The 26,283-nt window shown below is 51.0% G+C and overlaps 2 protein-coding genes across 2 annotated transcripts in view; one reads left to right on the top strand and one right to left on the bottom strand.

Annotated features, from left to right (window-relative positions):
• Nucleotides 1–2,197: 2,197 nt before the first annotated feature.
• Nucleotides 2,198–17,720, top strand: LOC142304412 (insulin receptor substrate 1-like). Its single transcript, XM_075346744.1, has 5 exons — nucleotides 2,198–2,350; nucleotides 5,215–6,726; nucleotides 11,994–12,286; nucleotides 12,443–14,264; nucleotides 16,481–17,720. The coding sequence occupies exons 2-5, from the start codon at nucleotides 6,402–6,404 to the stop codon at nucleotides 16,486–16,488; spliced, it is 2,448 nt and encodes an 815-aa protein (XP_075202859.1). The 5' UTR covers nucleotides 2,198–2,350; nucleotides 5,215–6,401; the 3' UTR covers nucleotides 16,489–17,720.
• The window catches only part of SAP25 (Sin3A associated protein 25), a 22,262-nt gene continuing 13,187 nt past the window's right edge, over nucleotides 17,209–26,283 (bottom strand). The window contains exons 4-6 of the mRNA XM_075346745.1: nucleotides 18,975–19,094; nucleotides 18,735–18,829; nucleotides 17,209–18,262 (exon numbers count right to left, since the gene is read on the bottom strand). Coding sequence (XP_075202860.1) covers nucleotides 17,957–18,262; nucleotides 18,735–18,829; nucleotides 18,975–19,094 — 521 coding nt within the window. The 3' untranslated portion in view covers nucleotides 17,209–17,956. The remainder of the gene's footprint in view (nucleotides 18,263–18,734; nucleotides 18,830–18,974; nucleotides 19,095–26,283) is intronic.

The following is a 26,283-nucleotide window of genomic DNA, read 5'->3' as shown; positions in this document are numbered from 1 at the left end:
TCTACACACACATATATATATATAAAGACGCACACATGCACAGTATCTACACACATATATATATAAAGACGCACACATGCACAGTATCTACACACATATATATATATATAAAGACGCACACATGCACAGTATCTACACACATATATATATAAAGACGCACACATGCACAGTATCTACACACACATATATATAAAGACGCACACATGCACAGTATCTACACACATATATATATAAAGACGCACACATGCACAGTATCTACACACATATATATAAAGACGCACACATGCACAGTATCTACACACACATATATATAAAGACGCACACATGCACAGTATCTACACACACACATATATATATAAAGACGCACACATGCACAGTATCTACACACATATATATATAAAGACGCACACATGCACAGTATCTACACACATATATATATATAAAGACGCACACATGCACAGTATCTACACACATATATATATAAAGACGCACACATGCACAGTATCTACACATATATATATAAAGACGCACACATGCACAGTATCTACACACATATATATATAAAGACGCACACATGCACAGTATCTACACACATATATATATAAAGACGCACACATGCACAGTATCTACACACATATATATATAAAGACGCACACATGCACAGTATCTACACACATATATATATAAAGACGCACACATGCACAGTATCTACACACATATATATATATATAAAGACGCACACATGCACAGTATCTACACACATATATATATAAAGACGCACACATGCACAGTATCTACACACACATATATATAAAGACGCACACATGCACAGTATCTACACACATATATATATAAAGACGCACACATGCACAGTATCTACACACACATATATATATATAAAGACGCACACATGCACAGTATCTACACACATATATATATAAAGACGCACACATGCACAGTATCTACACACATATATATATAAAGACGCACACATGCACAGTATCTACACACATATATATATATATAAAGACGCACACATGCACAGTATCTACACACATATATATATAAAGACGCACACATGCACAGTATCTACACACACATATATATAAAGACGCACACATGCACAGTATCTACACACATATATATATAAAGACGCACACATGCACAGTATCTACACACATATATATAAAGACGCACACATGCACAGTATCTACACACATATATATATAAAGACGCACACATGCACAGTATCTACACACACATATATATATATAAAGATGCACACATGCACAGTATCTACACACATATATATATAAAGACGCACACATGCACAGTATCTACACACATATATATATAAAGACGCACACATGCACAGTATCTACACACACATATATATATAAAGACGCACACATGCACAGTATCTACACACACATATATATATAAAGACGCACACATGCACAGTATCTACACACATATATATATATAAAGACGCACACATGCACAGTATCTACACACATATATATATAAAGACGCACACATGCACAGTATCTACACACACATATATATATAAAGACGCACACATGCACAGTATCTACACACATATATATATATATAAAGACGCACACATGCACAGTATCTACACACATATATATATAAAGACGCACACATGCACAGTATCTACACACACATATATATAAAGACGCACACATGCACAGTATCTACACACATATATATATAAAGACGCACACATGCACAGTATCTACACACATATATATATATAAAGACGCACACATGCACAGTATCTACACACATATATATATAAAGACGCACACATGCACAGTATCTACACACACATATATATAAAGACGCACACATGCACAGTATCTACACACATATATATATAAAGACGCACACATGCACAGTATCTACACACATATATATATAAAGACGCACACATGCACAGTATCTACACACATATATATATAAAGACGCACACATGCACAGTATCTACACACATATATATATAAAGACGCACACATGCACAGTATCTACACACATATATATATAAAGACGCACACATGCACAGTATCTACACACACACACACATATATATATATACACGCGCACAGCAGTGTGAGCCGCCGCCTCTAGGACCCCGCGCTGCCGTGTCGCCGCCGTCTGACCATGGGCGGGGACTGCAGAGCACAAGTTTAGTCGGGCCGCTGTGTGCTGCCCCCGGCCGCCCGCTGCTGCTGCCCCGGACATGCAGCCTGCAGCCGCCCCCCCACTGCCCGGAGCCTGAGCCCCCCACATCACTGCATGGAAGGAGCAGCTGCCCTGCTGCAGCCAGGTATGTGCCCCCCCTCTGTGCCCGGGCATATGGGCAGCACTGACAGCTCTGCTGATCCAGGCCAAAGGACAAGCACATTGCAAAAGCCAGACCGTGCACAGCAATGCCACCCCTGCCCTGCTGGAGGGGTGGGTGCCCTGCCCTGCTGGAGGGGTGAGTGCCCTGCACTGCTGGAGGGGTGGGTGCCCTGCCCTGCTGGAGGGGTGAGTGCCCTGCCCTGCTGGAGGGGTGGGTGCCCTGCCCTGCTGGAGGGGTGGGTGCCCTGCCCTGCTGGAGGGGTGAGTGCCCTGCACTGCTGGAGGGGTGGGTGCCCTGCCCTGCTGGAGGGGTGAGTGCCCTGCACTGCTGGAGGGGTGGGTGCCCTGCCCTGCTGGAGGGGTGAGTGCCCTGCCCTGCTGGAGGGGTGGGTGCCCTGCCCTGCTGGAGGGGTGGGTGCCCTGCCCTGCTGGAGGGGTGGGTGCCCTGCCCTGCTGGAGGGGTGAGTGCCCTGCACTGCTGGAGGGGTGGGTGCCCTGCGCTGCTGGAGGGGTGGGTGCCCTGCGCTGCTGGAGGGGTGAGTGCCCTGCACTGCTGGAGGGGTGGGTGCCCTGCCCTGCTGGAGGGGTGGGTGCCCTGCACTGCTGGAGGGGTGGGTGCCCTGCCCTGCTGGAGGGGTGAGTGCCCTGCCCTGCTGGAGGGGTGGGTGCCCTGCCCTGCTGGAGGGGTGGGTGCCCTGCCCTGCTGGAGGGGTGGGTGCCCTGCCCTGCTGGAGGGGTGAGTGCCCTGCACTGCTGGAGGGGTGGGTGCCCTGCGCTGCTGGAGGGGTGGGTGCCCTGCGCTGCTGGAGGGGTGAGTGCCCTGCCCTGCTGGAGGGGTGAGTGCCCTGCGCTGCTGGAGGGGTGAGTGCCCTGCCCTGCTGGAGGGGTGGGTGCCCTGCGCTGCTGGAGGGGTGGGTGCCCTGCGCTGCTGGAGGGGTGGGTGCCCTGCGCTGCTGGAGGGGTGAGTGCCCTGCCCTGCTGGAGGGGTGGGTGCCCTGCGCTGCTGGAGGGGTGGGTGCCCTGCGCTGCTGGAGGGGTGGGTGCCCTGCGCTGCTGGAGGGGTGGGTGCCCTGCGCTGCTGGAGGGGTGGGTGCCCTGCCCTGGCGCTGGAGGGGTGAGTGCCCTGCCCTGGCGCTGGAGGGGTGAGTGCCCTGCCCTGGCGCTGGAGGGGTGAGTGCCCTGCCCTGGCGCTGGAGGGGTGAGTGCCCTGCCCTGGCGCTGGAGGGGTGAGTGCCCTGCCCTGGCGCTGGAGGGGTGAGTGCCCTGCCCTGGCGCTGGAGGGGTGAGTGCCCTGCCCTGGCGCTGGAGGGGTGAGTGCCCTGCCCTGGCGCTGGAGGGGTGAGTGCCCTGCCCTGGCGCTGGAGGGGTGAGTGCCCTGCCCTGGCGCTGGAGGGGTGAGTGGCGCTGGAGGGGTGAGTGCCCTGCCCTGGCGCTGGAGGGGTGAGTGGCGCTGGAGGGGTGAGTGCCCTGCCCTGGCGCTGGAGGGGTGAGTGCCCTGCCCTGGCGCTGGAGGGGTGAGTGCCCTGGCGCTGGAGGGGTAAGTGTTGCTGGAGGGGTGGGTGCCGCTGGAGGGGTGAGTGCTGCTGGGGTGAGTGCCCTGCCCTGGCGCTGGAGGGGTGAGTGCCCTGGCGCTGGAGGGGTGAGTGTTGCTGGAGGGGTGGGTGCCCTGCCCTGGTGCTGGAGGGGTGAGTGCCGCTGGAGGGGTGAGTGCCGCTGGGGTGAGTGCCCTGCCCTGGCGCTGGAGGGGTGAGTGCCGCTGGAGGGGTGAGTGCCATGCCCTGGCGCTGGAGGGGTGAGTGCCCTGGCGCTGGAGGGGTGAGTGTTGCTGGAGGGGTGGGTGCCGCTGGAGGGGTGAGTGCTGCTGGGGTGAGTGCCCTGCCCTGGCGCTGGAGGGGTGAGTGCCCTGGCGCTGGAGGGGTGAGTGTTGCTGGAGGGGTGGGTGCCCTGCCCTGGTGCTGGAGGGGTGAGTGCCGCTGGAGGGGTGAGTGCCGCTGGGGTGAGTGCCCTGCCCTGGCGCTGGAGGGGTGAGTGCCGATGGAGGGGTGAGTGCCATGCCCTGGCGCTGGAGGGGTGAGTGCCGCTGGGGTGAGTGCCCTGCCCTGGCGCTGGAGGGGTGAGTGCCGCTGGAGGGGTGAGTGCCCTGCCCTGGCGCTGGAGGGGTGAGTGCCGCTGGAGGGGTGAGTGCCGCTGGGGTGAGTGCCCTGCCCTGGCGCTGGAGGGGTGAGTGCCCTGGCGCTGGAGGGGTGAGTGCCGCTGGGGTGAGTGCCCTGCCCTGGTGCTGGAGGGGTGAGTGCCGCTGGAGGGGTGAGTGCCCTGCCCTGGTGCTGGAGGGGTGAGTGCCGCTGGAGGGGTGAGTGCCCTGCCCTGGTGCTGGAGAGGTGAGTGCTGCTGGAGGGGTGAGTGCCCTGCCCTGGCGCTGGAGGGGTGAGTGCTGCTGGAGGGGTGAGTGCCCTGGCGCTGGAGGGGTGAGTGCTGCTGCCGGGGTGGGCGCCCTGGCGCTGGAGGGGTGAGTGCTGCTGGAGGGGTGAGTGCTGCTGGAGGGGTGAGTGCCCTGGCGCTGGAGGGGTGAGTGCTGCTGCCGGGGTGGGCGCCCTCCTGCAGGACACGTGCTGTGCATGTAGCAGCGGTATGTGTGGCTGGGGCCTGGCAGTTGGGCCAGCAGTTGGCGCAGCCGTCGCCTGTCACCAGCACTTTGCTCAGTTGTTGTTTTTGTGACATTTCTGCTCTTTTTAACCCTTTCCTCGGTGACCCGCCACCTCCCGGCAGATGACTGATTTCTGCTCTTGTGTTTTTGCTTCTTTTCTGTATTTTCGGGCAGAGTTGTAATTTTATTTCTTTTTCCCCCAGGTTTTTGGATTTCTGCTCTGGAGGCCGGGTGTGGGGCAGAGGGCGGCCGCTCCGCAGCCCGGACAGATGGCAGCAGCTCTGCGCAGTTGCATTTAAACATCGCCTTATTCTCAAAGAATGTTTTATGCTGAATCTGCAATTTTTTTTTTTTTTTTAAAGTGCCGGTAACCTATTTTTCAGGGTTTTTTTTTTTTGCTCCCTCCGCCCCCGATCTCTGCGCTGCCAATCACTGTGCCAATCACTTCGGTATTTCCAAAGATTTCTGAATGTTGTGTTTTTTTTTTCTGGTGTCGCTCCTGTCCCCGTGCTTCGCCAGTGCCTTCTGCTCCCGGCTGCAGTCAATCATTAACCCATGCAGACACCTTCTGATTCCGCTTTATTTGCACGTTTAGTAGAAGGAATTCACGTTTCTTCTTTGGCTTTAATGCACTAAATAAACTTCAGATTTTTGAATTATTATTTTTTTTTTAAAATTTGCTTGAAATTCTATTTTTTTTTTTTTTTTTCTCTGGGAAGCCGGGACACAGCGGGGTCTTGTTCCTGAACAGTCGATAAATGACTTTTTCTTGGAAAACGACTTAAAGGGAAAAAACCCCTCTTGCGGATGTGGATTCATTCATTGCCGGCGAGCTGCGGCGTTGCACAATGTCCGCTCTAATCTGCGCCCCGAGGCCTCCGCTCGCTGCTGCTGCCACTTTTGTGTTTTCTTTTTGGCACATGATAGAAAATACAGTTTAAGTGGGAAGATATTTTTTTTTTTTTTCCAAAAACCCAGGGATTTTTTTTATTTTTTTTTTTTTGCATACTGCTTGTATTCAGGAGAGCGAGACGCCGGGCGGTGCAGAAGGCGGCATTGGAATATTAGGAATATTTTTTTTTTTTTCTTTTTTTTTGCAAAGGATCGTACAGTTTTCAGGCCGGAGCCAAAACTAACAGGACAATTGTGCAGATTTTCTGGAAGACTTTTTTTTTTTTTTTTTTGTTTTTTTTCTTCTAAGGCTTGAATAATTACAACATTTTCAAATTTATTTTTTTTTTCCTGACAAACTTTTAAAATTTGTTTACAGAAACTGGAGAATTAAAAGAAATCGGTGCTTTATAGGACTTTACAGCAGAATTTTAAGGATTTTTTTTTTTGAGGAAATTTAAATATATATATATAAAAAAAAAAATACCAAAAAGCAACAATGGACGACGTGAAGAAGTGCGGCTACCTGCGCAAGCAGAAGTCTATGCACAGGAGGTTTTTCGTTCTGCGCGGCCCGGGGTCTCGGGGCCCGGCCCGTATGGAATACTATGAGAATGAGAAGAAGTTTCGGCTGGGGGACGGCTCCGGGGAGCCACGGGGGACAATCATCTTGGAGGAGGCATTTGCTGTGAACAAGAGAGCGGATGCCAAAAGGAGACACCTCCTGGTGCTGTATACGCGGGACGGAGGGCTGTGCGTGTCCGCCGATGGAGAAGAGGAGCAGGAGGCCTGGTACCAAGCCATACAAGAACTACAAGCCCAAGGTACCGCCACCGAGCACTGCATGAGCAGGGGGGAGATCTACATGTGTATGCAGCACGCCACACATGAAAGACACATGCACAATACTATATACAGGTCATGGTGTAATAGTATCTGGACTGTGTGTATATACAGGTCATGGTGTAGTGGTGTCTGGACTGTGTATATTCAGGTCACGGTGTAGTGGTGTCTGGACTGTGTATATACAGGTGATGGTGTAGCGGTGTCTGGACTGTGTATATACAGGTGATGGTGTAGCGGTGTCTGGACTGTGTATATACAGGTGATGGTGTAGCGGTGTCTGGACTGTGTATATACAGGTGATGGTGTAGCGGTGTCTGGACTGTGTATATTCAGGTCATGGTGTAGTGGTGTCTGGACTGTGTATATACAGGTGATGGTGTAGCGGTGTCTGGACTGTGTATATGCAGGTCATGGTGTAGTGGTGTCTGGACTGTGTATATGCAGGTCATGGTGTAGCGGTGTCTGGACTGTGTATATACAGGTCATGGTATAGTGGTGTATGGACTGTGTATATACAGGTCATGGTATAGTGGTGTATGGACTGTGTATATACAGGTCATGGTGTAGTGGTGTCTGGACTGTGTATATACAGGTCACGGTGTAGTGGTGTCTGGACTGTGTATATACAGGTCATGGTGTAGTGGTGTCTGGACTGTGTATATACAGGTCACGGTGTAGTGGTGTCTGGACTGTGAATACACAGGTCATGGTGTAATAGTGTCTGGACTGTGTATATACAGGTCATGGTGTAGTGGTGTCTGGACTGTGTATATAAAGGTCATGGTGTAATAGTGTCTGGACTGTGTATATACAGGTCATGGTGTAGTGGTGTCTGGACTGTGTATATAAAGGTCATGGTGTAATAGTGTCTGGACTGTGTATATACAGGTCATGGTGTAGTGGTGTCTGCACTGTGTATATACAGGTCATGGTGTAGTGGTGTCTGGACTGTGTATATACAGGGCATGGTGTAGTGGTGTCTGGACTGTGTATATACAGGTCACGGTGTAGTGGTGTCTGGACTGTGTATATACAGGTCATGGTGTAGTGGTGTCTGGACTGTGTATATACAGGGCATGGTGTAGTGGTGTCTGGACTGTGTATATAAAGGTCATGGTGTAGTGGTGTCTGGACTGTGTATATAAAGGTCATGGTGTAATAGTGTCTGGACTGTGTATATACAGGTCATGGTGTAGTGGTGTCTGCACTGTGTATATACAGGTCATGGTGTAGTGGTGTCTGCACTGTGTATATACAGGTCATGGTGTAGTGGTGTCTGGACTGTGTATATACAGGTCATGGTGTAATAGTGTCTGGACTGTGTATATAAAGGTCACGGTGTAGTGGTGTCTGGACTGTGTATATAAAGGTCATGGTGTAATAGTGTCTGGACTGTGTATATACAGGTCATGGTGTAGTGGTGTCTGGACTGTGTATATACAGGTCATGGTGTAGTGGTGTCTGGACTGTGTATATACAGGTCATGGTGTAGTGGTGTCTGCACTGTGTATATACAGGTCATGGTGTAGTGGTGTCTGGACTGTGTATATACAGGTCATGGTGTAATAGTGTCTGGACTGTGTATATAAAGGTCACGGTGTAGTGGTGTCTGGACTGTGTATATAAAGGTCATGGTGTAGTGGTGTCTGGACTGTGTATATACAGGTCATGGTGTAGTGGTGTCTGGACTGTGTATATACAGGTCATGGTGTAGTGGTGTCTGGACTGTGTATATACAGGTCATGGTGTAGTGGTGTCTGGACTGTGTATATTCAGGTCATGGTGTAGTGGTGTCTGGACTGTGTATATACAGGTGATGGTGTAGCGGTGTCTGGACTGTGTATATGCAGGTCATGGTGTAGTGGTGTCTGGACTGTGTATATACAGGTCATGGTGTAGCGGTGTCTGGACTGTGTATATAAAGGTCATGGTGTAATAGTGTCTGGACTGTGTATATACAGGTCATGGTGTAGTGGTGTCTGGACTGTGTATATACAGGTCATGGTGTAGTGGTGTCTGGACTGTGTATATACAGGTTACGGTGTAGTGGTGTCTGGACTGTGTATATACAGGTTACGGTGTAGTGGTGTCTGGACTGTGTACATACAGGTTACGGTGTAGTGGTGTCTGGACTGTGTATATACAGGTTACGGTGTAGTGGTGTCTGGACTGTGTATATGCAGGTGATGGTGTAGTGGTGTCTGGACTGTGTATATGCAGGTGATGGTGTAGTGGTGTCTGGACTGTGTATATACAGGTCATGGTGTAGTGGTGTCTGGACTGTGTATATTCAGGTCATGGTGTAGTGGTGTCTGGACTGTGTATATACAGGTGATGGTGTAGCGGTGTCTGGACTGTGTATATGCAGGTCATGGTGTAGTGGTGTCTGGACTGTGTATATGCAGGTCATGGTGTAGCGGTGTCTGGACTGTGTATATACAGGTCATGGTATAGTGGTGTATGGACTGTGTATATACAGGTCATGGTATAGTGGTGTATGGACTGTGTATATACAGGTCATGGTGTAGTGGTGTATGGACTGTGTATATACAGGTCACGGTGTAGTGGTGTCTGGACTGTGTATATACAGGTCACGGTGTAGTGGTGTCTGGACTGTGTATATACAGGTCACGGTGTAGTGGTGTATGGACTGTGTATATACAGGTCACGGTGTAGTGGTGTCTGGACTGTGTATATACAGGTCATGGTGTAGTGGTGTCTGGACTGTGTATATACAGGTCATGGTGTAGTGGTGTCTGGACTGTGTATATACAGGTCGTGGTGTATGGACTGTGTGTATACAGGTCATGGTGTAGTGGTGTCTGGACTGTGTGTATACAGGTCATGGTGTAGTGGTGTCTGGACTGTGTGTATACAGGTCATGGTGTAGTGGTGTCTGGACTGTGTATATACAGGTCATGGTGTAGTGGTGTCTGGACTGTGTATATACAGGTCATGGTGTAGTGGTGTCTGGACTGTGTATATACAGGGCATGGTGTAGTGGTGTCTGGACTGTGTATATACAGGTCATGGTGTAGTTGTGTATGGACTGTGTATATACAGGTCATGGTGTACTAGGCTATGCCCTGTCACGTGCCAGGTTGTCGCACAGACGTACAATATACTTGCAGCGGTGTCTCCTGGGCCTGCGGGTTGGGCCGGCCGCACGGTCTCATTTTATGGCTCCATTACTACACACGCCACCTCTGCTGTCCTGAGAAGCTGACAATCATTAGGCCCAATTCCTGGCTCCTGGTTGTTATGGTAACCAGAGCTGCATCTACCAAAGATGCGTATCCATGGTGATCCTGGCGTCAGAATGCTTGTTTTTATTGCGGAGCGTCACTCCCTTAACCGCTCACTTCCTGCCGCGCTTTGATTTGTTGCTGGAGGAGGTGGACGGGGCAGAGCGATGTGCTGCAGATCCAGAGACCACGGTGGAGAGATCTGCAGAGTGAATCACTGTCATCTGTCACATTGGGGACGTCTGAAGCCGTCTACAGGAAAACTGTCAGCTCGGCCCTAAGCAACCAATTAAAACACAGCTTACGTTTTATTAGAGCATGATTAAACCTAAAACGTGAGCTCTGATTGGCTGCTGGGGGCAACAAAGATTTTCTTTTAAACAGTTCTATAAATGAGGCTGAGTGTAATGGAGACTGTTCTGTCATGTCTAGAATGGCCGGTGGTGCACAGTGTGGTGTGGTACCATCAGACACCCTGTATTGTGTATTATAGAATGGCCGGTGGTGCACGGGGTTGTGTGGTACCATCAGACACCCTGTATTGTGTATTATAGAATGGCCGGTGGTGCACGGGGTTGTGTGGTACCATCAGACACCCTATATTGTGTATTATAGAATGGCCGGTGGTGCACAGTGTTGTGTGGTACCATCAGACACCCTGTATTGTGTATTATAGAATGGCCGGTGGTGCACGGGGTTGTGTGGTACCATCAGACACCCTATATTGTGTATTATAGAATGGCCGGTGGTGCACAGTGTTGTGTGGTACCATCAGACACCCTGTATTGTGTATTATAGAATGGCCGGTGGTGCACGGGGTTGTGTGGTACCATCAGACACCCTATATTGTGTATTATAGAATGGCCGGTGGTGCACAGTGTTGTGTGGTACCATCAGACACCCTGTATTGTGTATTATAGAATGGCCGGTGGTGCACAGTGTTGTGTGGTACCATCAGACACCCTGTATTGTGTATTATAGAATGGCCGGTGGTGCACAGTGTTGTGTGGTACCATCAGACACCCTGTATTGTGTATTATAGAATGGCCGGTGGTGCACGGGGTTGTGTGGTACCATCAGACACCCTGTATTGTGTATTATAGAATGGCCGGTGGTGCACGGGGTTGTGTGGTACCATCAGACACCCTATATTGTGTATTATAGAATGGCCGGTGGTGCACAGTGTTGTGTGGTACCATCAGACACCCTGTATTGTGTATTATAGAATGGCCGGTGGTGCACGGGGTTGTGTGGTACCATCAGACACCCTATATTGTGTATTATAGAATGGCCGGTGGTGCACAGTGTTGTGTGGTACCATCAGACACCCTGTATTGTGTATTATAGAATGGCCGGTGGTGCACGGGGTTGTGTGGTACCATCAGACACCCTATATTGTGTATTATAGAATGGCCGGTGGTGCACAGTGTTGTGTGGTACCATCAGACACCCTGTATTGTGTATTATAGAATGGCCGGTGGTGCACAGTGTTGTGTGGTACCATCAGACACCCTGTATTGTGTATTATAGAATGGCCGGTGGTGCACGGGGTTGTGTGGTACCATCAGATACCCTGTATTGTGTATTATAGAATGGCCGGTGGTGCACAGTGTTGTGTGGTACCATCAGACACCCTGTATTGTGTATTATAGAATGGCCGGTGGTGCACAGTGTTGTGTGGTACCATCAGACACCCTGTATTGTGTATTATAGAATGGCCGGTGGTGCACAGTGTTGTGTGGTACCATCAGATACCCTGTATTGTGTATTATAGAATGGCCGGTGGTGCACAGTGTTGTGTGGTACCATCAGACAACCTGTATTGTGTATTATAGAATGGCCGGTGGTGCACAGTGTTGTGTGGTACCATCAGACACCCTGTATTGTGTATTGTGTATTATAGAATGGCTGGTGGTGCACAGTGTTGTGTGGTACCATCAGACACCCTGTATTTTGTAATATTGAGTGTTCTGTTCATGCTCTTTGGTCTCTCTCTACAGCTCGTGCCCTCTCCACCCCCTCTGAAGATGGTGCCTCCTGGCCAGGTCCACCTTTCCGTGAGGTCTGGCAGGTGAGCTTACGTCCTCGGGGCCTAGGCCAGACACGTAACCTCTCTGGAGTCTACCGCTTGTGTTTGACAGAGCGCACCCTGAGCCTCCTGCGTCTCAGATGTGACACCCCGTCTGTCACCCTCCAGCTCATGAACGTCCGCCGTTGCGGCCACTCTGACAACTACTTCTTTGTGGAGGTGGGAAGATCGGCAGTCACCGGCCCAGGAGAGCTGTGGATGCAGGTGAGATCTTTTGCTCCAATTATGGTCTATGGGAGGGCTAGGTATGGGGCTTCTTAGATAATGATAGAAATTTTCATGATCTGCCCATCCCCCAAATTAGTGGACAGGGTTGAATACTTATTGATGGCGTCTGCTTTCCCCTTGGTTACTCTGCAGGTGGATGACTCTGTTGTTGCCCAGAACATGCATGAGACGATCCTAGAAGCCATGAAGTCTCTAAGCGAAGAGTTTCGACCTCGGACCAAGAGTCAGTCTCTGTCCTCCACCCCCATCACTGTTCCTTCCCGACGTCACTTACCCAACCCTCCTCCCCCAAGTCAGGTTGGTCTATCCCGAAGATCTAGGATGGAGGTCACAATCGATAGCTCCCCAGCTTCAAAACCTCGAGATCAGAGTCCACACTCACCAGAGGAGGAAGAAGAGAAGCGTCTTGGAAGTGAGGCCGGTCACCCCTCTGCAGACTATGGTTCGGTTTCATCAGATGAGTATGGCTCCAGCCCGGGATTTGACGCACCAACATTTCTGCCGCCATCTCCAGAGACTGAAACCAATTACATCTCCATGGGACAACTACAGAGAAGACCCCAAACGTTAGACCTTGTATCACCACCATCTGAGGACCATGGAGGACGAATTGCTAAGTTAGAAAATGATGACAACTATGCCATGATGGGGAAATGTGAACCACGCCAAGAAGCAGGCTACATGCCCATGGTACCCGGCAGCAGATCCTCCCAAGATTACATGCCCATGACTCCTAACAGCATCTCGCCCCAAGCACCTATAGAAATGGCCGGCTATGTTATGATGTCACCCCTCGGGAGCTGTTCTCCAGAGAGGATGAGCTGGCCCCAATCCGGTGACCTCTCAGTAGGCAGCGCTGACAGTCAGGCATCAGATTACATGAACATGTGGCCATTGAGCCGCTCTGCCTCTAACACGCCACCACCACCACCACAGGAAAATTTGCTTTCCTCCAACCACCGTCCCACTAGGATCCCGGCCTCTTATCGATCACTGCCTCGCTCCTACAAGGTGGACACTATGTCCCCGTCTCGTCACTCGTCCTCCTCTGACAGCCTGGAGGATGTGACTGGTGGCAGAATCAGGAGACCGCTCAGCATGTCAGTAGACACAGGGCGAGCCAGCACACTGCCTGGAAATTACCGTAGACCGCCTAGTCCCGGTGAGTACGTAAGCATTCATTACAGGGCTAAACCAGAGAAGGTGTTCTGGATGAGTGACTCAAATCAGGCGGAGGGCATTGCTATGGACACACGTAGCCTCAACCGTGTGCCAAATGGAGACTACACACGAATGGCTTTTGAGCCAGAGACTATAGTCTCTTTTCTCGAAACAGTGGCCAGACCAGAAAAGGCGGCCACCTCAGAAAGCATAGAAGGGAAGTCATTGAAGGCTGCAGTGGAGAAAAATGCATGGTTGCTGCCAACTGTAGAAAAGAACTCCACAGAGAAGAATTACTGGCCAGACACCACCAGTGAGAAGACCTTCCGACCCATTGACCCTGCAGAGGTCTTTAATGCCAATGTCAAGGTAACAGGGGAGTCCACAACTGACCATGTGGAGAAAATGGTGGTGACACGATCCTGCTCTGAGGACACTGCCCTGAGGGGGCTTCTCACCGCAGTGTCGGGGTGTAACCTCTACAAGGGTGGAGAATGGATGAAACCCACACGGACTGAGCCTCCTGCTAGGATTAGGCATTGTTCTGATGGGGCTTCTCTTAATTCGCTCAATGGTAGTCGTCCCCCCGTGGAGGAGTCTGGACTTAATTACATAGACCTAGATCTGGCCAAAGATGTTGGCACTACTGCCCCCTCTGCTGCTCTAGTTGGGACCAGCATACTGCCCCCCTTGAAGACTGGAAACGTGATGCCAAGTCCATGTGTCAATACTTATGCGAGCATAGACTTCCAGATGTCTGGAGAACTGAGAAGAGGCAGTAGAGACGAAACAGGTATTGATGATGGAGTGGGGTGATGCGGAGTACAATACAGGAATCTAATATATAAAGCTGTGTTCCCGTCCCGTCCCGACGCCTCATGTGACCCAGGGAACGTCGTGGACTATGTTTTGACGACATTGTTAGTATAAGCAGCTTATATGTGAGGTAATATGATGTCGGGCCCAGAGACCGAGACGGGCCCAGAGACCGAGACGGGCCCAGAGACCGAGACGGGCCCAGAGACCGAGACGGGCCCAGAGACCGAGACGGGCCCAGAGACCGAGACGGGCCCAGAGACCGAGACGGGCCCAGAGACCGAGACGGGCCCAGAGACCGAGACGGGCCCAGAGACCGAGACGGGCCCAGAGACCGTGACGGGCCCAGAGACCGTTACTATCCCGGGCAACGCCCGGGTACTACAGCGTGTAAACACTACACGGTAAACAGGATGGAGGTGTAGAGCTGTGTGTACAGTATAGGAGTAGTGTAGAGCTGTATATACAGTACAGGTATAGTATATACGGGGCAGGATGGAGGTGTAGTGTAGAGCTGTATATACGGGGCAGGAATGGTATATACGGGGCAGGAATCGTATGTACGGGGCAGGAATAGTATATACGGGGTGTAGTGTCGCACGTTGTGGAGAATTGAGGATTTGCAGTCCCTTTTTATCTGGACGTTTTAGTGATGTCGGTTTTGCTCGCTCGGGTGTCGGGGGCAGGGAACGATCACGGGTATTATCTGGAGGGTTGTGATGACCCCATTTCTGTGCTTTCGTTGTGACCTTGCACCCCCTACCCTCATCAGTCATCAGACTCCATGACTGCGCTCTCTGTGTCATTATCTTTCATTGCTCCCTGAAATTACTGCCTATAACCCCCCCCCCCCCCTCCCGTGTGTAGTTTGCTGTGACGTCAGATGTAGCATGTGGTCATATAACAGTATGTTACATGGGACTGTTACATGGGGCTGCAGGTCACTCGTGTCTCGGCTCTGCTACATTCACATTTCACAGGTTCTGGGCTCTTTTCCGTGTAGAGATTATGTTTTGAGCGTTCCTGTGTATTTTTTCTCGCGCGGTTTGTTTGCGTGATCTTGGCGCTGCGGCTCTTTCTCGGTATAGATTGGCGGCCATGTTGCGTAGCTCCCTCATGTCGTCCTCACACAGGAACTGCTGTATGTCGGGGATATTTATGTCTGCGGCAGGTGGGCCGGGATCTGCCGGGGGAGGGGAGGCCGTGGCAGCTGCAGGACCACAATGGCCTCCTACAGTCAGTGACCCTTATGTGTTCCCCGTGACATTTACATCCCCGACAGTTTTCCCCCCGCTCTTATTACATCACTGCGTAAAAGGGTCACTCCGCCGAAAGCTACGAGGGCAATTTTGAGAAAAATTGTTTCTGGCCAATCACTACCCCAAGTATCGATGGCTGTGGGCGAAGGGTCTGGGAGCGACAAGTACAAGAGGAGTAGGAGGGGTTTAGAGAGTGGAGTCACAATGCCGCTCGACACCCTGCCCACCTGTGGGGCCGCCCCCTACACCACTGGCCAGCCCCCCCACCCCTCTGCAGGGCTTTCCTACACCATTCCCCCATCACACCCCTCGAAGCTGCCTCACACCACCCCAACCCCTCTACAGAGCTGCCCTACACCCCCCCCACCCTCCTCGAGGCTGCCCCACCCGCAGGCCCACCCTACACCACCCCAACCCCTCTACAGGGCTGCCCTACACCCTCCTCGAGGCTGCCTCACACCACCACACCCCACCCAAGGGGCCGCCCTTCACCAACCCAACCCCTCTGCAGGGCTACCCTACACCCCCCCCCCACCCTCCTCAAGGCTGCCTCACACCCCGCCCAAGGGGCCGCCCTACACCACCCCATCCCCTCTGCAGGGCTGCAATACCCCCCACCACCACCACCATCGAGGCTGCCTCACACCCTGCCCCCAGGCACACCCTACACCACCCCAACCCCTCTGCAGGGCTGCCCCACCACCCCTCTCGAGGCTGCCTCACACCCCGCCCGAGGGGCCACCCTACACGCCACTCTGATTACCTTGATGGCGAGTCTTGTTTCCCGTAAAGAAGTCGGTGCGATAAGAGACTATTAAAGGGGGTGCTCCACCGAAATACGGGGTCTTTTGGACTCCACCCAAAACCCTTTGTAACTTTCACAGATACAATTATTTTAAATTCTTTTTTTTTTTTTATTTGTTTTTTTCCACAGAATGTTGACTGGCGGGCAAGGAGAAGCCACCGCCGGGACCGCCACCGGGACCCTCCGCCGAGGCTGCACAATGTCCGTTACTAATTGCACTTTGTCGACTTCTCGCATCTGACGCAAAACTATCAGGACTGGACGGAAATCTCATATTAATGTGCCTTCACCATAAACTGCAGAACAGTCGCCATAGCAACCGGGACGGCGACGAGACACCGTCACCATCAAGGTCAAAGACGTTCATGAGAACATTAACCCCCGACGTGACCAAACCAGGACATTTCACACGGTGGGGGGAAGCCATTTTGTGTTCTTAAGGGGGAAGGATGACACGGCTAATGCTCCACTGCCAAAATGGCTGCCTTACGCTGTCGGCAATGACAAAATGGCGTATTGGGGCCAAAAGACTCTGTAGGTACGATATTTCTTGAGACCACAAAATGGCTGCTCCCGTGTTCCCTGCGCTGGGGGTCCGACGTGGACCTGAGCCCAGATTTACAGTGTTTTTACCAAATGCCAAAATCTGACAAAACCTCATTGTGTTTATGGTACTTCTGCCACCGCGGGGGGGAAACAACGCACAGGGTGGCGGCCATTTTGTGACTGGAAGCTGCCCGGTGCTTTACCAGGTACTAACGACGTTACCGCGAGGTACGAGGCTCCACACGCCTCACAAGTGACTTGACTCAATGGCGCCTTCATCTACAAAATGGCCGCCGGTAGCGCGTGTGTTGGGGGAGGGGGGGGGGGGGTGAACCCGCGGTAGAAGCGTCGGTGTCTTCTGTCTGTTTTGGGAAATAATGAAATCTATGACTAGAAGTTTCTAGAAATTATGTAATATATAGAGATTCTATGTAGAGTATTATAAGCCGGAGATTTATTACAGAGGCCGCGAGATATATATCTGTATATCAGGGAGTAAAGCTGCGCCATTTATAATAACAGGGGGCGGGGCACCGCTAACATTGCACCGGCTCTCCCCAGGCCACTCGCATCAGCCGGTCTCCCTCCCCGTTATATTGTGTGGAAATGGAACATTCCAAGAATCTGAGCCAATGAGAATGCTCGCTCGCCCTAAGCTTGTTGTCCTGTGTTTGGTTGTAGAGCATAGCCATGGCAACGCCTAAGCGCCACCCTTCTTAAAGGGCTCAAAAAAACAAAATGGCCACCGCCCGACTCACAGGAAAACTGCAATGTATAAGCTAATAATAAAGTGTCTAAACGCATCCCGCGTCCTCTGTGCGCCGCCCCGAGTGAAGATCACAAGCATGGCCGCCGGCCCGCACCGACCCCGCAGTATAACTAAATGTTTCCAAGAAAATAAAACTTTTTGGGGGAAGATTCTCTGCTGCCGCCTACAGGGGGCGCTGTGAGCTGACTGCCTACAATGTCACCCACGCCACCTTGTGTGCGGCTGTCCCGGAGCTGACGCTCTAATACCACGGGCAGAAACAACACATAAATAAGTGAGGTGGGCGTGGCTTATGATGTAATGTGCGCGGGGGGCGGGGCCGACAGCCACAAGAGGGCGCACGCTGCCTGCAGCTCCAATGTGGAGTATGGGGTGGGGGAAGGGACCCGAGGAGCCATTACATCAGACCCCAATACTGGGGAGGGGACACACTGCGGGACGTCTTCAGAGTGCAACAGGGGTCCGGACAAAACGTCCCCAATATTTATAGGCTCCCCAAGATCTTCTCCATCGCAGAGAGCGTCCTCATCAGCAGAGGGAAACACACAGGAAGCCATGATGGGTGGCGGAGTCTGGAGACGGAAACAGCCGAACACCTGCAACAAGGAAACAGTCAGTACACAGCCGGCCACGCCCCCTGCAGGGTGATACAGGGAGACGGAAGCTGTAACCCCGCCCCCTGCAGGGTGCTACAGAAAGAAGGGAGCTGTGACCCCGCCCCCTGCAGGGTGATACAGAGAGAAGGGAGCTATGATCCCACCCCCTGCAGGGTGATACAGAAGAGAAGGGAGCTGTGACCCCGCCCCTTGCAGGGTGATACAGAAGGGAGCTGTGACCCCGCCCCCTGCAGGGTGATAGAGAAGGGAGCTGTGACCCCGCCCCCTTCAGGGTGATACAGAGAGAAGGGAGCTGTGACCCCGCCCCCTTCAGGGTGATACGGAGAGAAGGGAGCTGTGACCCCGCCCCCTGCAGGGTGATAGGGAGAGAAGGGAGCTATGACCCCGCCCCCTGCAGGGTGATACAGAGAGAAGGGAGCTGTGACCCCGCCCCCTGCAGGGTGACACTTACACTGTGGCTTCCAGGTGACAGGCAGTTATACACTCTGTGTCCGGGTGACAGTAGGGGATCTGTGTAGAAATATTCTCCGGGGTTTGCAGTGAATCCTGTGGAGAGGAGGACGCGGAGGTTACACAGCCTCTAATTACATGTTATTTACACATGGCTGTTCCGGCCCTTTAACACATTTTGGCAGAATACGGAGGGGGTGAGTGTCAGCTCTGCGGGTGCGAGGATGTCCGGCCATTTTACCTTCCTCCCTCCTCAGCTGCATCTCCGGAGTCTCCAGGTGTTGTTGAATGGCGACAGCAGCGTAGTGCGCCTCAAATGAGGGGTGGAAAAGAACGCGGGAAGTCAGGGGCCACGGCGAGTCTGGAAGGAAGGAGACGTCAGGGTTAATACCACCCTCATCATCACCTGGATAAATTACCCAATACACAATGTGAGCAGCCACGTGACCGCCCACATATGTACAATCAGTGGCTGCCCCGCCCTGCGCGGGAGGTGTATATGTATGTGAGGCAGTGTAGACAGTAATGATACTAGAGACTGTACAGAGACTCCGCCCCCTTAGCAAAGTCCCTCCTCTGAGGATCCTCCTAGACTCCTCCTTACTGATGATACTCATGTGTTACTCCAAGTCGGGTGACCTCCTCTCACAAAGCCGGATTACCTACATCCCTGTGTCTGAGTGCTGACTCAAACTCGGAAACGGGTTCGGTTGATGCTTGGGTTAGTCACTTTCCTGTTACTGATGTAATCATCGCATCAGACTTATGTGATTTCCATCATTTGCATCTGCTGCCGAGTACCAATTGTTTGCTGCTAGCATCACACACTTATTAGGGACTGTTCTCGCTATGTTATTATCTGCTCTGGATTCTATATCTATATTACTCTTGGTAACTCATCATTTGCAGCGTGCATCACACATTTATTAGGGACTGTTCTCACTATGTTACTATCTGCTCTGGGTAACTCATCATTTGCAGCGTGCATCACACATTTATTAGGGACTGTTCTCACTATGTTACTATCTGCTCTGGGTAACTCATCATTTGCTGTGAGCATCACACATTTATTAGGGACTGTTCTCGCTATGTTACTATCTGTACTGGGTAACTCATTTGCTGCCAGCATCACACATTTATTAGGGACTGTTCTCGCTATGTTACTATCTGCTCTGGGTAACTCATCATTTACTGCCAGCATCACACATTTATTAGGGACTGTTCTCGCTATGTTACTATCTCCACTGGGTAACTCATCATTTGCTGTTAGCATCAAACATTTATTAGGGACTGTTCTCGCTATGTTACTATCTGCTCTGGATTCTATATCTATATTACTCTGGGTAACTCATCATTTGCTGCCAGCATCACACACTTATTAGGGACTCTTCTCGCTATGTTACTATCTGCTCTAGGTAACTCATCATTTGCTGCCAGCATCACACATTTATTAGGGACTGTTCTCGCTATGTTACTATCTGCTCTGGATTATATATCTATATTACTCTGGGTAACTCATCATTTGCTGCCAGCATCACACACTTATTAGGGACTGTTCTCGCTATGTTACTATCTGCTCTAGGTAACTCATCATTTGCTGCCAGCATCACACATTTATTAGGGACTGTTCTCGCTATGTTACTATCTGCTCTAGGTAACTCATCATTTGCTGCCAGCATCACACATTTATTAGGGACTGTTCTCGCTATGTTACTATCTGCTCTGGATTCTATATATTAATCTTGGTAACTCATCATTTGCTGCGAGCATCACACATTTATTAGGGACTGTTCTCGCTATGTTACTATCTGTACTGGGTAACTCATCATTTACTGCCAGCATCACACACTTATTAGGGACTGTTCCAGCTATGTTACTATCTGGTCTAGGTAACTCATCATTTGCTGCCAGCATCACACATTTATTAGAGACTGTTCTCGCTATGTTACTATCTGCTCTGGATTCTATATCTATATTACTCTGGGTAACACATCATTTGCTGCGAGCATCACACACTTATTAGGGACTGTTCCAGCTATGTTACTATCTGGTCTAGGTAACTCATCATTTGCTGCCAGCATCACACATTTATTAGGGACTGTTCTCGCTATTTTACTATCTGCTCTAGGTAACTCATCATTTGCTGCCAGCATCACACATTTATTAGGGACTGTTCTCGCTATGTTACTATCTGCTCTGGATTCTATATATTAATCTTGGTAACTCATCATTTGCTGCGAGCATCACACATTTATTAGGGACTGTTCTCGCTATGTTACTATCTGCTCTGGATTCTATATCTATATTACTCTGGGTAACACATCATTTGCTGCGAGCATCACTCACTTATTAGGGACTGTTCCAGCTATTTTACTATCTGCTCTAGGTAACTCATCATTTGCTGCCAGCATCACACATTTATTAGGGACTGTTCTCGCTATGTTACTATCTGCTCTAGGTAACTCATCATTTGCTGCCAGCATCACACACTTATTAGAGACGGTTCCTTGTTATGGATTCCATTACTTGTATCTTTTCTGGTTAATCCATCATTTGCTGTTACCATCATGAATTATTAGAGACTGTTCTTACTATGGTACAATCTCCTCTGGATTCTATATCTGCTCTTGGTAACTTATCATTTGCTGCTAGCATCACATACTGGTATTAGAGACTGTTCCCTGGTATGGATTGCATTACTTACATCTGTGGTTAATCCATCATTTGCTGTTACCACCATGAATTGTTCTTAGAGACTATTCTTGCTCTGATACAATCTGCTGTGGAATCCATTACTTGCATCTGCTTTGATTAATCCATCGTTTGCTGTAAGCATCACAAACTGTTATTGGAAGTGGTTCACATTTTTTCGCCATCTGCTGTGGATTTTGCCAGTTCTATTTGTGTGCTGCCTCAGAAATGCCATTTTCCACTTCATCCGTGTGACGGGGGTGTACAACAGAGCAAAGGATGGACGAGGCCGAGGGACGATCCAACAGGTTTATTCACAAGAACACTGGAACAGCACACGATAAGTCCACGTAAAACAGATTCGGGGGCCCTTCCCGACAATCCTCGGACCGGATTACAAAGCAATCGTCCTTACAGTAGTCCAAAGAGTTCCACACAATCCCACGGGCCGCCACACAGGCCTAGCTCCGTCCGTGTCCACAGCCACACAGGCTGGGGCTCCTGCTCTCTTCAAGTTTCAGCTCACTCTGCCTGAATCTCCCAGGTAAGCAGAGTTTACACTAGTTGGACTCTAGGCCCACCTCCCCCTACTCCCAGGGATGGAAGTGCCTCAAGAGGATATAACCTTGCATTTTAGGGGGGTGATTACCTACAACAATAGAAATGTACACAGAAGTAGTTCAAATAAGACAATGAACCCAACTTGAAATAGGAATCTGTACAGCATATACAGTGAGAGGGTAAATTACATCTTCACAATCCCTCCCCCTCCCAACTTGTGTACGTACTAGGGACCTCTACAGGTCACTGGTTAAGTACACACAGGCAGAGCGTTACTTACATGTGGCTTCATGCAGCCACGAATTGGCATCGTAGCTCTCCCACATCATTGCCCAGGAGAACAGCTGCAGGCAGACCACCCATCACCCGACCCCAAAACCAAAGTTCAGATCCACAGTGGCTGTGGGAATAGTCCTCCATTGTCCACCAGCCAGTTCAATAACAATCCCAGGTCCTCTATGGATTGCCTCAGGCCGAACCACTCGGGGATCAGCCAGTGTGAGGAAAGCACCCGAGTCACAAAATCCAACAAGTCTCTGTCCATCCAGCACAACCTCCTGCAAGTGCTTACCTCGATGAGCAGAAGTCGTCATAACTGCGGGTCACACCCCGTAAACTCCTGGTGGTGCAACATGGGGGGCTGAGTCACTAGGCCAGTCCTCACATAACGGTGCCACATCTTCCTCCATGGCACTGGGCTGTAAATAATTAACAATCCGATTGGGTGCAGGATCAGTCCTCATTTGAACAGCTGGGCAGGAGACTTGCCGATGCCCTGGCTGTCCACATTGATAGCATCTGAGCTGGGTCTCCCTCCATCCAAGGTGTCCTCTTGGGTAAGGGGTAGGGGAACTTGGAGGCCGGCTCCCACCTGAAGGTGCTGTAGGGGTTTGAGGATGATTCCTCCATGGGCTGGCTGGGCATGAGGCCTGCAAATGCCCGGGACCCCGGCGTATTCCAGAAAGTGCAGTAGAAGCAACTGGAGGCACATTAACACGGGTATCAACATGTGGTGGCTTAGCGGAACGGGGAACAATGGGGACAGAATAACTGGGGGCATCCGGTGTTGTGGAGCTGTTAGGCGTCTCTCCATCCTCCAACAGAACCCTCCACTGAGGCTTGATGGTGAGCACCTCATCAGCTAGAGCAGCAGCTTCCTCCAGTGTCGCTGGTTTTCTCTCACGCACCCATTCCCGGATCTCAGCGGGGCACTGGGCAAAGAATTGTTCTTTTAGGATGACCTGCAGGAAGGTCCCCCAAGATAAGGCCTCCTCTGCCTCCAGCCAGCGATTACATATTTGTTTGAGTCTATGAGCATATATCTTAAAAGACACTTCCCTATCACAGGCTAAAGCACGGAACTGAGTCCTGTAAGTGTCTGGGGTCACAGCATAATGTTCTAGAATAGTCTGTTTAATATCCGCATACTCACAGTTCCACCGAGGGTCCATAGCTCTATAGGCTTCAGCAGCTCCCCCCTCTAGGAGCCCAACCAGATGCCGGACACGCTCCCTGTCCGGGACTTCCATTAATCGACACTGATGCTCAAAGTCCTGGAAGAAGCCCTCAATGTCGCCTGCAGCCTCATTAAACGGCTTAAAGTCTTTGCGGGACACCCTGGGAAGTTCCCTCATGATGGGTGCTGGGGTTACAGTCTGTCTGGAACCTCTCGCGGCTTCCACAGCGAGCTCCTTATCCAGCAGTGCCATCTCCTCCATCCTGCGCTCCTTCTCTTTAGCTCCACGCATGGCCTCCCTCTTATCTTCTATGGTGGCCTCATCTCCAAGCAGTGCCATCTCCTCCTTGTACCACACAACCCATTGACTTTTTTGGGTATTCACCTCCGGCTGCCGTCTTTCTTCCGTTTGCTGTGAGGATCCTTCCTCCACGTCATTTTGCGAACAGACTCCTTCTAGCGCCTCAATCAGCTGCTCCTTGGAGAGTCCTTTGAAACGAACTCCTACTTCACGGGCCATTGTTTGTAGGCTCACCACAGTCCAGTTCTTGTACTCTGAGGTTCTGATTCCAGATGTTAATGGGCCGTTGTCCTCCATTCCTTCTGCTCTGATCCCAGCGCTGCCAACCAGTTTGTGACGGGGGTGTACAACAGAGCAAAGGATGGACGAGGCCGAGGGACGATCCAACAGGTTTATTCACAAGAACACTGGAACAGCACACGATAAGTCCACGTAAAACAGATTCGGGGGCCCTTCCCGACAATCCTCGGACCGGATAACAAAGCAATCGTCCTTACAGTAGTCCAAAGAGTTCCACACAATCCCACGGGCCGCCACACAGGCCTAGCTCCGTCCGTGTCCACAGCCACCCAGGCTGGAGCTCCTTCCTCTCTTTAGTTTCAGCTCACTCTGACTGAATCTCCCAGGTAAGCAGAGTTTACACTAGTTGGACTCTAGGCCCACCTCCCCCTACTCCCAGGGATGGAAGTGCCTCAAGAGGATATAACCTTGCATTTTAGAGGGTGATTACCTACAACAATAGAAATGTACACAGAAGTAGTTCAAATAAGACAATGAACCCAGCTTGAAATAGGAATCTGTACAGCATATACAGTGAGAGGGTAAATTACATCTTCACAATCCGCCCTCCTGGATCTGTGGTTTGTTGTGTGTCCTGCCTCACTTGTCTGTCGTCCAGCACAGCCTGTTCTCCACGCCCACTGCCTGCTGTGCTTACACCTTGGGTCTGTCCTGACCTGCGGCTTCGTGAATCCACCTCCCCAGGTGAACAGAATACTATGAGATGGATTCCAAAGGTACAACAGCTGAAACATCGCTGCCATTGGATAAGAATTTGTCTGCACTTTTACAACTTGCTGTAAATCAATGGGAGCTTGGCCCGTATGGATGCACCGCCTCTCGGCCCTTATAAACGCACCGCCTCTCGGCCGGTATGGACGCAACGCCTCTCGGCCTGTATGGACGCAACGCCTCTCGGCCCGTATGGACGTGTTGCACCTTTGAGGCTTCAGTCGCCACAAAGTATTGCACCCAATCTGGGGTGTAAGGGCAAACCCGGTTCCTGAGGAGGTTAGTCTCGGTTTCACCACATTACACACTCAATACACATCAGTCCCACTGGGGACTGGGCTAGGGTCGGGTAATCAAGGGGTTGCTGACAGGCAACTACAGGATGCCCTCAACAAGGGCCCTAGTCCCACTAGCTTAGGACCTGGGAGGGGGAGGTGCAGCCAGCAGGGGGAGTCAGGAGCCAACATAACAGAGAGTTCTCCAGCAGGAGAGCAGCGGAGCAGTCTCATCTTCAGGTGCTCCCGTGGGAAGGAGAAGTTCACAACGGTTGCCGCAGGGAGAGGGATCTATGCTCCCCCTGGAACCGACACCACACAGGGTGGCAGGACCCTAGGGAAGATCATACTTCACGTTGGTTTTCCAGAATCTGCCTGGACAAGGAAAGTTTCAAGCTTCCCTGCCCACACAGTAACCGACAGCAGAGTGCCAGAAAGGATCCGGGACCTCGTTTCAAGCTGGACCCCATCTCGGAACCACGGCACCTGCAGATAGGGACAAGAGTACATCTCGTGAAACCCAGGGTCCCCTCGTAGCTTCAAGCCAGGGGATCCACAGACAGACGTTACAAGGAGAAACCCACCAAACACCAAACCGGGCTGACCTCTAAAGGGATTACCTGGGTGAGCGGCATCGTACAAAAGTGAGTAAACAACCTGGAACCACAGCCATAGACTCTGACTCTTTATTACCCGTACTGCCGCTCCCCGCCGCCATTACTACTCCCCTCATCATCCTCCCCGGGGCCCGCTCTACCTGTGGAGAGCGATACAATCCCTGGCTGCTACTACCATCAGCCCCGGAGGATGGCGACAGCAGCGGTGGCCCATTCCCTGGCCGTATACAACAGGTAGCGTCACAACAAACACGTCACTACTACCCCCAATATCCTTCCCCAGCCATCTTCTGTATGCCTCGGGGCAATGGCGGCGAGCTAGGCCACCCGTCACGACAGTCGACGGTCCGGTGACGAGCAGGTTAAATGCACCTGCCCTGTGGGGCGCTACAGACACTACAGAATCATTGTCCATTCTGGATATTTTCAGCTTTGTACAAATTGTATTGGCTTCCTTTTGTGTTGATATTTGTACTATTAAATTGTTATGTGCCGAATGACAATACAAAGCCAATAGTTTTAGGGATTAGTTGCTTTTTTTTTTTTTTTTTAGAAGGACAAATCTTAACCCCTTTGTTTCCTAAAAGACTTTTGTCCAAAAAATGAACCGAACGTTTATACTTTGCTGTAAACTTTAA

The sequence above is a fragment of the Anomaloglossus baeobatrachus genome, chromosome 4 (genome assembly GCF_048569485.1).
Source record: "Anomaloglossus baeobatrachus isolate aAnoBae1 chromosome 4, aAnoBae1.hap1, whole genome shotgun sequence".
NCBI classification, from domain to species: Eukaryota; Metazoa; Chordata; class Amphibia; order Anura; family Aromobatidae; genus Anomaloglossus; species Anomaloglossus baeobatrachus.
This window is presented reverse-complemented; position numbering and strand designations above follow the sequence as displayed.